The sequence below is a fragment of the Fukomys damarensis genome, unplaced genomic scaffold, assembly GCF_012274545.1.
Source record: "Fukomys damarensis isolate Sample0158 unplaced genomic scaffold, DMR_v1.0_HiC HiC_scaffold_39, whole genome shotgun sequence".
NCBI classification, from domain to species: domain Eukaryota; kingdom Metazoa; phylum Chordata; class Mammalia; order Rodentia; family Bathyergidae; genus Fukomys; species Fukomys damarensis.
The window spans coordinates 63,199,958-63,216,559 of record NW_022900951.1 but is presented as its reverse complement, the minus strand read 5'-3'; the positions used below and the strand labels follow the sequence as shown (position 1 = coordinate 63,216,559).

At 32.1% G+C, this 16,602-nt stretch overlaps 1 protein-coding gene across 1 annotated transcript in view; it reads left to right on the top strand.

Moving 5' to 3' along the window:
• The window catches only part of Brwd3 (bromodomain and WD repeat domain containing 3), a 169,737-nt gene extending 159,444 nt beyond the window's left edge, over nt 1–10,293 (top strand). The window contains exons 35-41 of the mRNA XM_010631085.2: nt 497–637; nt 1,461–1,535; nt 2,477–2,629; nt 3,787–3,950; nt 4,306–4,403; nt 4,800–4,958; nt 7,285–10,293. Of these exons, the coding sequence (XP_010629387.1) occupies nt 497–637; nt 1,461–1,535; nt 2,477–2,629; nt 3,787–3,950; nt 4,306–4,403; nt 4,800–4,958; nt 7,285–8,039 (1,545 nt within the window). The 3' untranslated portion in view covers nt 8,040–10,293. The remainder of the gene's footprint in view (nt 1–496; nt 638–1,460; nt 1,536–2,476; nt 2,630–3,786; nt 3,951–4,305; nt 4,404–4,799; nt 4,959–7,284) is intronic.
• The last annotated feature ends 6,309 nt before the right edge of the window (nt 10,294–16,602 follow it).

Sequence of the window (16,602 nt, the reverse complement as noted above, 5' to 3'; positions counted from 1 at the left end):
TATAGCCAGAAAATATTTATTAAAAAATTGTTTGAGTGGGCCATGGATTTAGCTCAGTGGCACTGTGCGTGCCTCACAAGAGCAAGGTCCAGAATTTAATCCCCATTACCCCCCAAAAAACAAAAAATTTTTGAGCATTATTTTGAGAAAATTATGGTACCCGTGTCAAGTGAATTTATTACTAGCAGCTATTAAGGCAATAGATCTGTTAACTTACTTTGTAGATGAAAAGCTATTTGGCTCTTTGTACTTTTTGTGTTCAGATTTTCTTAAAATCAAGATTTAGAATGCTTGAATTCTTGCCATCTCCATGAATATAATGTCCCTTTTATTGTTTGTTTAATTTTTGCCATGGAGAATGATGTTTAATTTTAACTAAAACTTAAATTGCAGCTTAGCTAAACCAACATAAATATTTTAACATTAGATATGTGTGGGAAAGTCTACAAAGAATTAAAGAAAAACCTTGTACATATAATCCTATTAAAATCTATAGGTCAAATGCCGAGGCAGAAGACAGTCTGTAAGGTGTAATCCTGATGCTTGGAAAAAACAGTGCAAAGAACTATTGAGCCTCATTTATGAACGGGAAGATTCAGAGCCATTTCGACAACCTGCAGATTCCGTTTCTTACTCAGTAAGCATACTCTTGTTTAAATAATAGCCAACATGATAACTTCTCATAAGTGTCCATGCTAATATCCAGTTAAGGGGGTACTTTTTCCTTTCCTTCCTTCCTTGAGTATCTCTGAATTGTTAAAGTGAGTAATATGATTAGTTATGACTTTAAAATGCCTGGCATGTATTCATTTTGTAAATTACACAGTTGTAAACTAAATTGAATCAAAATGATTTGCTACTCCTTCCTGCTTTTATTTCAGATATTTACTTAAGACAATTTACTAGTTTCTAATACATTTTTATATAATGAAGATTGTTGATATGTATCAGTACTAATGAATTGATCCTACTACATATATTACAAATTTTTTCACTTAGAGTAACCAATATATTAATATTACGTTTCAAAAAAGGTAAAAACATGAGAACTTTTCTAAGAAATGGAATTACTGTACATGTCGAATTACTATTTAGATATCAAATCTGTTCTTTTTCAGAGAAAAGGAACAGCAGTGTTTCAGAAATACATAAGGCCATGTTTTCAACTTAGTGCACATCTGTATGTTTCTCTGTATTCATAGATTTCAGTATGGAAATAATATTTACATAAACAATAGTCAATAGCTTTATTTGTAGGAAATTTGAGTACAATAAATTTATCTAGTGTTTTTCATAGTAAAGAAGAATTGTGAATACTAAACTTATTCACCTAAATATACGACAAACTAAGTATGATTTCTGTTTGTGAATCTTTGACCCTTAAACCAGTGCTGTATTGCAAGTCATGATATTTTGTGATAGTGGTCTGAAAAAACAATACATGCTTTTTACCCAAATAGGCCCATCAAGAACAAGAGGGAGAATCCTCAGAACTCACTGTTCCAGAAAGACAACACGATCCATCTGTTTCTGAGGTAGCCCATAGTCGTCTCTTAAAAGACATATTTTGTTTTTTGTTTTTTATTTTACTTTTAAAAAATCCATGTTTGTACACAAATCTTTCATAGCTTGTTCAAACTCTTTTTACTTGGTTTTTAATCATTGTTCTATTTTTGGTCCTTTTTTTCCTCCTTTTAAATCAGCTTGTTCTCAAGATTGCTCCTTGTAGCATCCATTTAAATTTAATATGTAAAAATGAAGCTACTATTGCAAAGCAGAAAATATCAATCACATGGTATGACTATGTTTGCATTGCAGCTGTTTATTCCAAGTAAGTCTCATTCAGCAGGCAGGCTGAATCTTTTGAGTATCAGTAATATTACACAAGTTCCAGTATTTTTCCTGTCTGAAAATATTAGTGTTTCATAAGCCATACTGTGTTGGAATACCCTTATTTTTGTGCTTTAAGAAAATACAAAGAATATGTAGGGCAAACATGGCCAATTTGACTTTAAATCTCAACTAATGACAATTTAAGTAGAATCTCCTCATTCCTACAAAGCTGTAAAGTACTGTAGCTAATTTGTGAAGTGCAGTTACTTAATTCCTCCTGAATAATCTCATCTTCTACTATCATTAACACAATTTGCTAGCATGTTAGAAGAAACTTCAGCCTTTAAGCAAGAAATGGAATGCCACATTATAGACTATAGAAATGAAGCCAGTGACTGGATTTTCTATTCTTTCTCTTCAGAGTTATTTATGGTTATTGAGTACAGTGTAAAGGCTAAGCCTCTCCCATAGGTCTCTTTTCAGAAACCATCAAAAGATGATTTGGGGTGGGAGAAAGTAGTTGGAAGATTGGAAAGCAATATGTTTATTTCATATCAGAAGGCAATGCAAATCTCAGTTCCATTATATTATTTAGTATTGTTTACAGTTTAAGAATTTATATATAACACATTATTCTTTCTAGGATCACCAAAGTGTTATAGAAACACGTATGGACTTCAGCACTGTGAAAGAAATTTTGGAAGCAGGAAACTATGTCAGTCCTCTAGAGTTTTGTAAGGATGTTCGCCAAATATTCAGCAACTCCAAAGCTTATACCTCTAATAAGAAATCAAGGGTATGTGAAACAATGTTAAGTGGTTTAATTATCTAACTGTGTAACCGTGTATTGGGCATTTTTCTTTGAACAGTTTTAAAATTGCTAAGCAAATATATACTACAGATCTAACATAGATAGTTACTGATGTTTTGCTTTTAGTATCTTCTCTGGAATGTAGATTATTAGGCATGCATGAAGATACATGTAACATAATCATTCTGAAATTAAGTAGCTTTTTCTCTTCTTCCTCTGCTTTACTTTTTAGTAATATTTGGATCTGCCAGAGAAAAGACAACGAAAGAAGGGGGAATAATTTAACTACCTTTTAATATGGCTAAAAATGACTTGATAAATATAAAGGTAGTTGATAGTATTATATCAAATATTTTGATTAGCTCTGAATATTTATGTTCAATTTATTATAACAGATAGTGAAACATATTGGAAATCATAATTGTTTATTCTTCTTCACATTTAATATTTTTGGTATGTTTCATCAAAATAATCTTGAGAGCAAAAAACTAATAATTTTTGTCTTTTGGAATCACTGATGTCTAACTTTTAAATCAATGGCAAAGTAGGTATGTGTTTGCCTATTTCACCCTCATATAAAATGAATTTTCACTAATTTATACAGGCATAATTTTTCTACATTTACGTTACTTCATCAGTCATGATTGTTAGAATGACATATATTTTCTATAGAAAGTTTGGGAAATAGATGTATAAAGAAGAAAACCCATATAAAGCCCATCACTTTATTTATACTTCTCATTTAATTTTTTTTTTTTTTTGTACTGGGGATTGAACTCAGGACCTTGTGCATGCGAGGCAGTTGGTAGAACCACTGAGCTAAATCCCCGTCCCCCATGTAATGTTTATACTTCCAGAACTTTCTATATTACCTATATATTTGCATATACTCATATATTCTGTACAATAGCAGGTTGCATATTATAAGGCCTTTTTTCTTACTTCTTATGACTGTGAAAGTTGTCTTTGATGGCATCTTATTACATGGTTATCTTGTTATTTAACCAATCACTTGATACTAGAGATTTAGGTTTCTTTCTAATTTTGCACTTTATGTGAATAGTGGCTATGGTCCAGGCGTGTTCTACTTTTATATTTTATATACAGTAGTTGATAAAACAACATTGCAATTTCTTTTTCAGCTCTATGGCATGACACTGCGATTATCTGCCTTATTTGAAAATCATATTAAAAATATAATTTCTGAGTATAAGTCAGCAATCCAGAATCAGAAGAGGAGAAGGCCACGGTACAGAAAACGTCTAAGAAGCAGCAGCAGTTCATTATCTAGTAGCAGAGATCCTAGGTATATTATACTGTTTTTGTTTTGAAAATATTCTCTGTGTACTACTTCATTTATTGAAGTTTAGATAATAGTTTAAGAAAATTTCAGGAGATTTTTCCCCCCTAAGAACTATGGTCCCTGTTTAAAAATAGAGTTAGTAACCAAAAGCACTATTTATGTGAATTTTACTGCCATGAAACCTGTTTTTGATTTGAAGTTTTATCTTTGTCAAATTATCAATTTAAAAAGCATTTCACTTGAATTTGAAGCATTACACAAAAATTTTTCTTTTAGTCAATTTAAGTATTTTGTATATACTGTCTGTTGTAATGTGTTACAGAAAAATATGCTCATCATTACATATTTTTACTTATAGTCCAAAAGGGAAACAGAAACAAATGAAGTTGCAGCCTAAAAATGACCAGAATACCTCAGTGTCTTATGCTAGGAATAGTTCTCCTTTTTCATCTCCTGGTAAATATGTCTTTTTATTGTTGTTCTTTATCTGTTTAATATTGACAGACTGTAGAAGAGGTAGTATGGTTTGTAATAAAAAGAGAATACATCTAGATTTAGAAAAACTTGTATTTTATTCCCATTTCTCAATGCTACTTGTGTGGCCCTGGGTAAGACACATGATCTAGTTTCTTTTTTAGACTTACTTTGAAAATTCCTCATGTGAATTTTTTTAATGTCTATAATATCTCAGAGCCCTCATCTATAATGTATTTGCCAACATTAGACTTGTGGGATCCTTCTTGGAGCATCTTGTTTAAAGTAAAATAACTGAGATATAGTTTCAAAAGCAGCTTGTTTAACTTTCTTAACAACATAGAATTATTTTAACATTACAACCTTCTAAAATGCAAGTTTCAGATGCTGCTGAAGGAATTTCACAATATCTCCTTGATGATGAAGTGGATGGGCCATTTTCTTCATCAAGCTTCAGTGGATATAGCCAAAGTGGAAATACCCATGACCCAGGGAAAGCCAAATCATTTCGGAATAGAATTTTACCAGTTAAACAAGGTAGGAAGTAAATATAGAACAGGCCATTTATACTTTATTTTCTAATGGTGGAAGAGGAATCATTAAAAACTGATGTAGTATTAGATATTAGATAAGTAAAAATTAGTGTGTCCTTACAGTTAATGAGAAGTATAACATTGCCATATCTGAGTTAGATAGGAGGGAATGGGACATTAGCAGATTTCCGGTAAGTATTTTGAAACATATTTTAGGCTTTTAAATAAAATATAAAATGAAATGAATAGGAAGAAAAAACTGGATGAGGAATCCTTTCCTCAATCACACAAGAACCATACTGTTAGACATATTTAGGATTTTTTGTATGTTAAACCATATTAATGAGAAAGGAAAAGGTTTTTAAAGTTATCTTTAAATAGGTCTTAAATATTTTGTGGGCTACTCTGTTTGAAAAATGGGGCTGGGATGAGAAATGATCCATCATTTAGTCACCACTTCCTCCTTATGGTTTTTCAATTATATAGCTCAGATATTCTCTCCCCTGGGTGCCTGCTGTATCACAAAGTCAATTATTTTCAGACTATCTCCTGCATGTTTCTAAGGGATCTACACAGGTACTTCTGGAATTCTCAGAAGAGCCTTCCTCATTTAACCAGAATAGCCATTTTTTTTTACATATGATCAACTTCCGTTTTTTTTATTTTAATGAAAAAATTTTAGTGCTTGAAAAAAGAAATCACTGAGCTAATTCATTATCATGAGCATCTTTCTTGGACTATGTCAGGGGGGATCAGTTATCAAAAATATTTGAAGGTCACTGTACTAATTCAAAGTATAATTCTTATACTTAATACATGTTATGGACTCGGACCATGTTCACAGAAAGTTCTAGTAAGTTCAACTACTTGAAATTTTTAAAAATAACTTAGATTTACAAATATTTTATTGGAATATAGATTTAATTTTATATACATCTTTAGTGAAGAATCATTAGCTTATCTATTATACAAACATAAAATAACTTAAAAATACTTTCCAAAGTTTTGTTTTTTGTTACTTTTTTTTTTTTTGGTACCAGGGATTGAACTAGGGACCTTGCACTTGTGAGGCAGGCAGTAGAACCACTGAGCTAAATCTCTGGCCCACTAAAGATTTATTTAATATTAGTTATGTAAGAAATATTGAAGCATTTCATTACTTTAAAATAATCTATTTTTCCCAGTTTGTATCTTTACTCTCCCCTTTGATCCTACTGCACTATGCCACTACCTTCTCTCATCTTTCCCTTTCTTTTACTGACAGGCTTTTAGAAAGAATAGCATATACTTCATGCCTCTACTTTCTTTCAGTCCACATATTTCTTTAACCTTTGTAATCTAGCTTCTGCCCCAACCACTCTCCAAAGCTATTCTAATGTTACCAGTACTCAGTAGAGTCCAACTAGTATCCTCTTCTTAGTCCTTATCTTTTTTATCTCTTGCACAATATTGTCTATCTCCTCTATGAACCTTATTTCCTGACTTTTATGCTCTTCTGATATTCTTGGATCTCTGTTTCTTTTATATTTGTTTATTTTCTTTGACCCACCTTGTTCTCTCCTTGCATTTTCCCACTGTTTTAGTCATTTTTATCTTTTACAAGTAAAGCAGTTTACTCTAATGACTATATCAGCTATCTTGGTGCTAATAACTCTACAAATGCATTTGACCAAATCAAACATCACTTAATTCTTTCAGTCTCATTTTCAGTTACTTCTTTAAAAAATTTGTCTAGCTCCTCAAAAAGTAAACAGAATACAAGCAGCAAACTATGTCTGCAGAAATTTTCCCAACTAAAATATTCCCAGCCATATACTCTGTTTTTTTATCCTCTCTATAGCATGTATCAGTACTTGAAGTGGTATTATTTCCTCAGTCCACTTTCTGTCCAGCTTTCCCCACTAAAATATAAATTTCAAGAGCAAGGACTTCATCTTACAGTATTTATTGCCATATTCCTACACTTAGTAGTGCCAGACTCATGGTAGGTAATCTGCAAATATTTGTTGAGTAAATGAATGAAACTGTTAAGAAGAATCATGTTCCCATATAGTTCTTCCTAAAGGTCACTTCTTCAAATTTTTTCCTAGATACCTCACCATGCTTCAGTCTGCCTCTACATTCCCGTGTCTAAAAAAACAGTAAAAAACCAGAACTTCAGTCTCTTACATTTTCAAACAAATTTTTTTAACTTGAACACCTTCTATGATTATGTCCCAATTGTATTAGAGCACTAAATATTTTTGATAGACTATTTATTTTACTTTTGAACTTAATGACCACCTTAATAAAGTCATGGCGTAACTTAAAAATCATTCATTTCAATTTAGATCACTCGCTTGATGGACCTATTACAAATGGTGATGGCAGAGAGCCCCGGACAGGAATCAAGAGAAAACTACTTAGTGCATCGGAAGAAGATGAAAGCATGGGAGGAGAAGAGAAAGAGAATAAAGAAACAAAGGAGAAATCACATTTATCCTCTTCAGAGAGTGGAGGGTTAGGATCCAGTTTAAGTTCAGAAAGTGCTTGTGGTTCTGATTCTGACTCTGAATCAACTTCCAGAACAGATCAAGATTATGTAGATGGAGATCATGACTATAGCAAATTCATACAAACAAGACCAAAAAGAAAACTCAGAAAACAACATGCCAATGGAAAAAGAAACTGGAAGATGAGAGGCACTGGAGGAAGAGGCAGATGGGGAAGATGGGGTAGATGGAGTAGAGGAGGCAGAGGAAGAGGAGGCAGGGGACGAGGGGGGCGAGGAAGAGGTGGAGGTGGCGCAAGAGGAAGAGGAAGAGGGAGAGGAGGAAGAGGTGCCTCTAGAGGAGCCACCAGAGCCAAACGAGCACGTATTACAGATGATGAATTTGATGCCATGTTTTCAGGACGTTTCAGTAGACTGCCTCGAATTAAAACGAGAAACCAAGGCAGGAGGACTGTTTTATATAATGATGATTCTGATAATGACAATTTTGTGTCCACCGAGGATCCTCTGAATCTTGGTACATCCAGATCAGGCAGAGTGCGTAAAATGACAGAAAAAGCCAGGGTTAGCCATCTCATGGGATGGAATTATTAACAATTAATAAATTTAGAATAATTTAAAATTCAATGGCCTTCTACTGCAGGGAATTTACTACCAGGAAATCTACAAAGCAAGTTGTGTGGGGACTTATGCTTCCTTTCACATTGGTGCTTTTCCATTATGCCAGTATATATTTGTTTCAAGACTGATCTCCACACTTCATTTGTTCAAACAAGCCTTACTCATTAGGCCTTAAATTAAAAGAAATTCTGCCCATACACATGCGCGAGCACACAGACAGATAATACACACATACACACATGCGCGCATGCACATACAACACAATCGCACTACAGATTTACTCCATCAAAGGAGCATTCTGCTTCTTAAGAGTAGCATGACATTTTTATCTCAATGGAATATCCTTCTTTTGCTTTTGTATCACAGAAGTATAGCACCTTCTTACAGAGTTTTATATAGTTTGTTTTTGCCATTTTGATTCCTATACCCAGTAATAATAACTTTTGCACAATACACCAATCCTAAAGGCAGCTATTAAATGTTTACAGTTTCTATATTGTGAGAACGATCTGGATTATTTTACTCTTCCCAGGCCAAACTTTCATGAATTGTACTGAACTGAAGTATATATTTATACTACAGTTTTTTTTGGGGGGTGGGGGGATCTTGATATGCTTTTCATTGATTTGCTTAATTCACGTTAAAGGTGAGAAAGGGTTGGTGCCTTGTAAATATGTAGCAAATCTTTGTGGTGTGTCCTGAAGTGTGCATTAACTTTATTAAAAGGGAATACTTGAGATACCGATCTAGACAAGGTGCCAAATGCAAAAGTTTCTTGCATCCGTTTTCTTTTTCTTACTCTGTTTTATTGCATTAGTAGAATTTGTGAGCTTAAAGAAAAATCCTCACCCACAAATAGTAACTTCTTTGAATAGTAGCTCAGCTACCTCTATTAATTACAACTACTGGAAACTAAAGAAAATAGATGCTGTTACTCATTACTAAGGAGAAATAGAACAAGCTTGGGTGGGTAAGAATATTCATAAATTATAAGCTGAGAGGTTGTTAATAATCATATTGGCTTTCAAATTAATAGTTTTAACAAACGTTCCTAAGTATTATATGCTCTACCTTAGACTTTCATAAAAGATATTTGTATAAGTAGACTTGGGCTACTGCTTATATATCTCTGCCACCACATACTGTTTAATAGCCATGAGTTGCATACAGGTTTTAATTTCAATCTTAAAATATAACAGACCATTCACCTTGAGTTGGAATGTTTAGTTTAGGTAATATTTTGAATTAATTTTAGTATGTTTTGCTCTTATCATTCCAAAGGGTTCTTGTAGTCTTTCAGAAAAGAGCCTCATTGCACTGCACACTGATACTTTGAATCATCATTTTATAGGTGAGAAAAATCTGTTAAACCCTTATGGTATTGTTTACAGCAGTAGAGTGCACATGGTTCCATAAGTGAGCTTGAGTTTCAAGATCAATTTTACTCCTCAAATTTGAGGTTACAGACTTTCTAATTTGTTAAATACTTAAATTTTTGAAGTAAGAGGGATAATATTGATCTTTTTTGTAATAGGAAATTTGCTGAACTTAGATCAGGCTTGTGTGATAATACAGACTTCTTAATGTATACTAAGTTATCCCAGGATATTTGTTAATGTGTTTGTCTCATATTTTCAATCATTTTATTCATCTGAAAAACCTTTAAGTGCAGAGGAAGGAGTACACACATAACTTTGCTTTTTTGATAGGGTTTGGGGTCGGGGTTATTCTTAGACTAACATCTTCAAGCAATTTTTACTTGCAGTAGAAATGATGTTCAGGCTTTAAGAAAGTATTGTTGAGAATTGTTAATGGCACTAAGTTCTGTTACTAGATAGTACACCAAGATGGTATTTTCTGTTGTACTCTTTTTTTTTTCGTTAAACCAAAACTACTCAACTGCCATTTTTAACCATACTATAGATTCTATGCCTATTTGAAACTCTATATTAAATTTGTGCTAAAATATACCATTTCACTTATTCATTTCTTGAGCATTTAGACTAAATGTTGCCTGTTTTCCTCAAATCAGTAACACTTTGGCCTACCCTAATCAAAGTGACATAGTTGCTTCAATTCCTAGGTATATCTATATGTGTTTTGTGTATCATTTTAGTGTGACATTTTTTGATGACATTCTTCTATGAAGAGCTGACCTCTTAAAATGTAGAAGAATTGCCATTTGTGTGGTTTTTAGCTACCTGGAGCTTTATTTATAATTTATTTTGAAAAATTAAAATGTCACATTTATTTCCCAAATGTCAATATTTTCTAGGTTTAGGTAATTAGAATAATAAAACTGAAGACATTTTTAAGCATATTTTATATGTAGTGAAATACTGTGAAAATACTAGTGAACAGCATTTTGCTGTAATATTGATTTCAGTTAACTAGAATTTAAACAGTCACCAGGGTATGATAGGTAAGCATAGTTTTCATTTATTATACAACAGGTAATTTTCTGTTAGCATGCAAATTATTTTGATAAGTGTGAATATAAAAGTTTAAAAATAGTATTTTTACTTTTTTATCTGGATCTGCCCCCAATTTTTACTTTGCTTTTTTTGTAACACCATTTCCTGTGAAATTTTCATAATTTGTATCACATTGAATATTTTATCATTTTAATTTTCTAGAGACCCTTTAAAACCTAAATAAGATCTGGGTTCAGCCAGAGCAAAGCAAGTAGGAAATAAATTAAGAATTCTGCTAAGAAAAACCACTGTAATATTTAGGTCCATGAGAGCATACACATGTATAAGTCTAATCATATGCTAGATATAGTGAGTAAGCTGTAGTATTTCTTATGAATGCTAATAATGTTTAAATTCCCATCTTTAAGATCTTAGCATGTGTATATATTTATAAAACATGAATCGTATGTTTTCCTCTATGGCTTGCTGTGTATCATTCAGCAATAGGATGCTCTCCAAAACATTCACTAACCTACTAGCCTAATGACTAAATTTGTTTTTGTATGTGTGTGTGCACTTGTATATGTAGCATTTTTTTTCAACTTGACATACCTTATTTCAGACATTAAAAAAGAGAGAATATTTTATATGGAGGATATTGTCTACCAATTATTTGTCTCTGTACAGTTCTTAGCCTATGCATTTACTGCTTGGTCATCCATTGAATTATCCCTTTTAGACAACCAACCCATGTTTTTGCCATATGCCTGTATCCCTTTATTATTGTAATTTAATTGGTCCTTACATTTTGTTTAATTTTCTGTTTCCCTCCCTAGAGATCATACTTATTCTAGAATGCATCCATATAGCACTTTGTTTCACCCAGAGGTGAAACCAAATAAAATTCATAAATCTCATTCTGCACAACTGTGTGCTCAGATACTTAGCTCAGCCTTCCAATATTTCAAAGTAAATCTGAGTGATTTGTCTTTTGCTCTTTTTGTTTTAGCCCTATATGCTGTTATAAGACAGTAACAGTGAATGAAAGAGAAAAATGTGAATACCACTTAAAATTTTTTGATAAACATTTTTGGAGCAATTTTTTCAAAATTTGTATATTTGTGGTAATAACAAATTAAACATCTTATTACTCACATATCTTGGGAATCATGCACATTTGCCAACTGGTACTTCTCTTCAAAGTTGGAAAAGGAGATTTACAGGAGAATGTGTAATTTTCAGTATACTTCCATGTCCAGCCTTTTGAACAATTACAGTAACATTTTAAGTTGGGAAATGAATACTGGGATAAGGGATATGAGTTTTGACATTTAAAGTCCTTTCTTTTAAACGCTAATCCCATCCCCAAATTGTGTTACATGAGGTTTATGAGTGTTTTACTGAAAATTGAATTATCCTAAGATTATTTTTAAGGTTTGTTTTTTAAAACTCATGGGAACATACTTAGTTGCACTTTTTGCTTTTTAACTGAGTTTCTTTATTTTTGATTATCAAATTTAGCAAGTTTTGATTAAAAGCCAATATCAAGTTAAAATTTTTATGGTGCTGTATTTTGAGAAATATGGATAGCACTCAAATTTATACATTTCTCATATAATCTTAAACTTGATTTTTTCCTTTATTCATCTTTCCTCTCGCCTGCTTTTATCTTCATTTCTGTTTCTGCAGTGAAAACTGCACCTAAGTTAGCATACTTCAACAAGACTGGAAATTTCTGATTCATTGATGGGAGAATACAGTAGAAAGGCCCTATAGTTTAGAATTAAGATGTGTTTGTTTATTTATATGTATGCCCATTTGTTATTATTATACCTATCTTGATTCTAGAATATGAGACTTTGACCTATGAAAGCATGATAAGTATTTTGTAAAAAAAAAATACTGTTGATACATAATGAAATTGCCATTGGTAATTGACTTTTAAAACCACATACAAAAATATTTAGAAACCCAGTTGGAAAATGTGTTTTTACATGTCACCAAATACACCGTAGGCAGTACTACAAATGTTAATTCTTTAAACAATACTTTGGTGATGGCAATCAGTAATTTATTTCTTTGTCCTGTAACTTACCATCCTTGTCTTTTGTAATTCCTTACACAGTATTAACAAAACTGTACCTTATGTTTGCTCTTAATATCCATAAATTCAAAGATAGAAAACCATTCAGTTAATAGTTGATGTGATGTTGTATATGGGCAAAATGCCCATTAATTCAGTTATTTAAAAAAAGGTAAACTGAACTGGCTTAGTTTATAAAAGATGTTTTGTTTGGCAGTTATCAGTCATTATAAGTAATTACTTTCAAAGACAAAAACTGGACTTATTTGTTGCCATTCTTTATGGGATGTTTACAATAAAATTCCAAGTTGTTTGGAATCAATTGCACTCTTGCTGCTTTATGCCTTAACTCATGTACCAGAGATAAATTAACAAGAAGAAAGAAATATGGCGTTAGTTTTCTGTTATGCAGCTTTAAAGATTATAACATACAACTTTTGGGTTATTCCTTTCTTGCTTCCTTATCATAGAATATTATTATTTTTAATCTGAGAAATAAGGGTGCTTACTATAAAAATATTTTTGATCTAGTCATTAAATCATTTGTTGGGGGCCCGGGATTTAGCTCAGTGGTGCCACCACCTGCCTCGCAAGCACAAGGTCCTGAGTGTGATCCCCGGTACCAAAACAAACAAACAAACAAAAGTATTTGTTGGTTCACTTTTTAGGTAACAAATATTAACACTTTAAATGTTGGCTGTTTCGTGCCTTACATAACACCCTGCAAAGCAATAATAAACTGTAAAGCTTTTTCAAAACGTATAGATTTTAATATAATTTTTGATTTATAGGTTTTCACAACTAAGCTATGAATCCCTGGCATATTTTATTTATGTTCAATTTGCCTACAAAGCTTGACTGTGTTATAAATTGTACTTTAATATATTGTAACTGCAGAAGGGGAAGAAGTAAGGTGAAAGGTGAGTTCTGAGCCAGGATCTGAATGTCTTAACAGGAGCATTCATCCTAGGTCTGAACCTGTACCATTCCCAGAATTTTTCTGCCATTGATAGGAATTTCATCACGTTCAACAGAAGTAAGCTGACTTAAGAGAGCATCTCTTCTACATCTACCATCATTTTCTGGTATTAGATCAATGACTATGAAAGCAGCCTAATTTTTCACGGTATTCAGAGATTGAATATTGTGGAGATAAAATATTTGGTAATTTTGTTTAGTTGCTGGATGGGTTAATGTTTTACATTAAAAATTGTTAGCAAGCTTTGGTATTCTCTTACCTCATTCCCTAGACTTTTTTAAATAGAAAAATTGAAGAATTTTTATGACAAAACTGTATGGAAGTATTCACATTATCAATTTTTTCCTAGTTGAAGTCAAGGAAAAAATGTGCTCTACCTTTTCTCTGGATTATATGCCACTGACTATTTAAAGCTAATTTGCAAAAATGAACAAAATAAATTGAAACCAATATATTAAGCCTTATATCCCTTTGTTGCCAGCTGGCAGTTGCCTTAATAAAGTTTGTCACATACATATTATAAACTTCTAATAGATAATTTTAAAGTTATTAAACATTTATTTTGATATTGAAGAATGAAAATTTTTTGATACTAGTATCTTCATCAATTTGTATATTTTGAGTTGCTGACTTCCCTGATCAGCATCCATATGGTAATTTTCAATTTTAATTTTTCATAGTAAGTTTATTAAGAAATAAAATATTTCACATTGCTTAATTTTACATTACTAATATTAATTGATTGCATTTATTCATTCTTAGGGAATTTTCTGTTGTTGATTTTTGTCTTGTAATTCTAACTAGAATTTCTATAGTAACATGTTAATTTATATTAGCAACTTTGTATAGACTGTTAAGTAATTTAAAGCAGTAAAACTTGTCTTAAGGTGTTTATTTCCCCCTTTGGCATTTCATAAAAGCATATGATATGTTAAAATGAGATTTGCTTACCAAATTGTATATTATTTTAAGAGGGTTATTTTGTTGTCTTTGGATACTGTTTATCTAAAATATTAATAATGAAGTGCTGGTAGTTCTGAATTGCTTCCATGTGATAATTTTTATTTATAGATTGAGGTAATCTTGTGTGTAAAAACATAAGTTTTAATTTTGTCTAGTCTGACACTGTGGACCTGAAATATCTTGACATGACATTCTCATAGTCACTAAATTACCAAATACTTTCAATTTGGGGCTTGGCCATTCCTTTTTATCTTAAATGCTTTTAATAGTTTCCATGACAAAGAAAAGTAATCACTAAGGCAAAACGATAGTTGAAGTTTGTGGTAGATATACTTTTACTTCACAGTTCAAAAATTTAAGACTGATAAATATGATGAATAGTGTACTAAACTTACCACTTTTAAAATTTGTACTAGTTTATATTATGATTATATTCAGGGTGGGGAGTTGATACATGAACACAGCACATCTTAATTCTTTTTATATCACTTCGCTTATAGTTATTCAAGCAGGAATTGTCAGAGATATGAAGTAATGAGTCACATTCTTTTTTATTTATATGGTAATCTCCATTGAAGATTTTTACTTTTTTGTACCTTAGCCAGTGCAAAGCCTGAGACTTTTTTTCCATCTTGAATTCAAATGAGTTTAAAAAGCCTATGCTCTTTACATTAGTAATAGGAAATGACTAATGAAAGACTATACTATTCTTTGCGAGATTTCTTCACTTGTTTATTCTTCAGCATTTATTGACTACCTTATATGTCAAGCACTGTAATTATTTTATGTGTTTATTAGTATTTGTTTGCAGTATATTTGCTTTCATTGTGGGGAGTTAGTACTTGTACATAACCTCACATTTCTCCTCCCCCCATCTTTTAAAAAATTTATTTTGCCAGCATCATATTTATTAATTTATTTTACAAGTTCTTATTAAATTAATCATCATAAATACAGAGTAACTAGCAAACAGGCTAAGAAACATAAAAAGCACATGAAACAATGAGGCTAAATCAAGGTACATTTGTAGATAGACTGTCCATCAAGCACTATAATTTTATAAAGGGCTTGATTACAAAGTCCATCTTTGATTCTCAGTTAAACACTAAAATGAAACTGTCAACGCCATTTCTCAGGTGAGGATCAGCTTCAGTGAAATAAAGTCATTTTCTGAAGGCCATGTGGCTAGTAAATAGTAAATTGATTTATCCAGGTTATCTACTTCTAGGTTTCCAAACTTAGCTTTTATGTCTAATTAAATGGGTTAATGTTTGGCTCCATTTTCCTCCCCAAATTCTATGAAATGGAGATCCTTAAGTCATGTACATGCATCCTTAAGATCACAATTACATTTGCTCTGGCTCAGATTATTTAATAAAGAGGACTTAAAGATATAAATGATCCTCTTACTGCTTTTGAGAGGTGGATGTTACAGGCTAAAGTTTTTGAAGATGTTGGGTTTGGAAGTAGAAAAGTAAATGAAGCTCTTAAAATATGTATTTTAATACAAACCTGCACAAGGGTAAAGACCCAACTAAAATGTAGAGGACTTACACTTGTGAGGATTAATTCTACTGATAACCTACACAAGTGTGTTTGATAGTTTGTTACACAGAATGTATTAGTTATTGCTAATTTTAATACTCATGCACCCTTGCCAGTGCAAAACCTGACTTTTTTCCATTGGAGTTCAAATGAGCTTCAGATGTAGTTCTCAGATAACGCAGCAAGGTTCCTGACTAATTTGGTGTAATTTGTTTTGAGGTGAGAAATATACATATCATGTGTATATCCATGTATATACTTTGAACTACCTCTGAATTTTACTCAATGTTACTCTCAACTCACTAAACAACAAAAAAATTTCCAGATTCAAAATGTTCAGGACAAAAAAAAGATTGTTTCAAAAAGTATTTGCTAGCTGGGTGTGGTAGCGCATGCCTGTAATCCCAGCACTCGGGAGGCTGAGGCAGGAGGATTGCTGTGAGTTGGAGACCAGCCTGGACTACGTATTGAGTTCCAGGTCAGTCTCTACTACATAGTGAGACCCTGTCTCAAAAAAACAAACAAAAAAAGTATTTGCTATCTCAATTTACT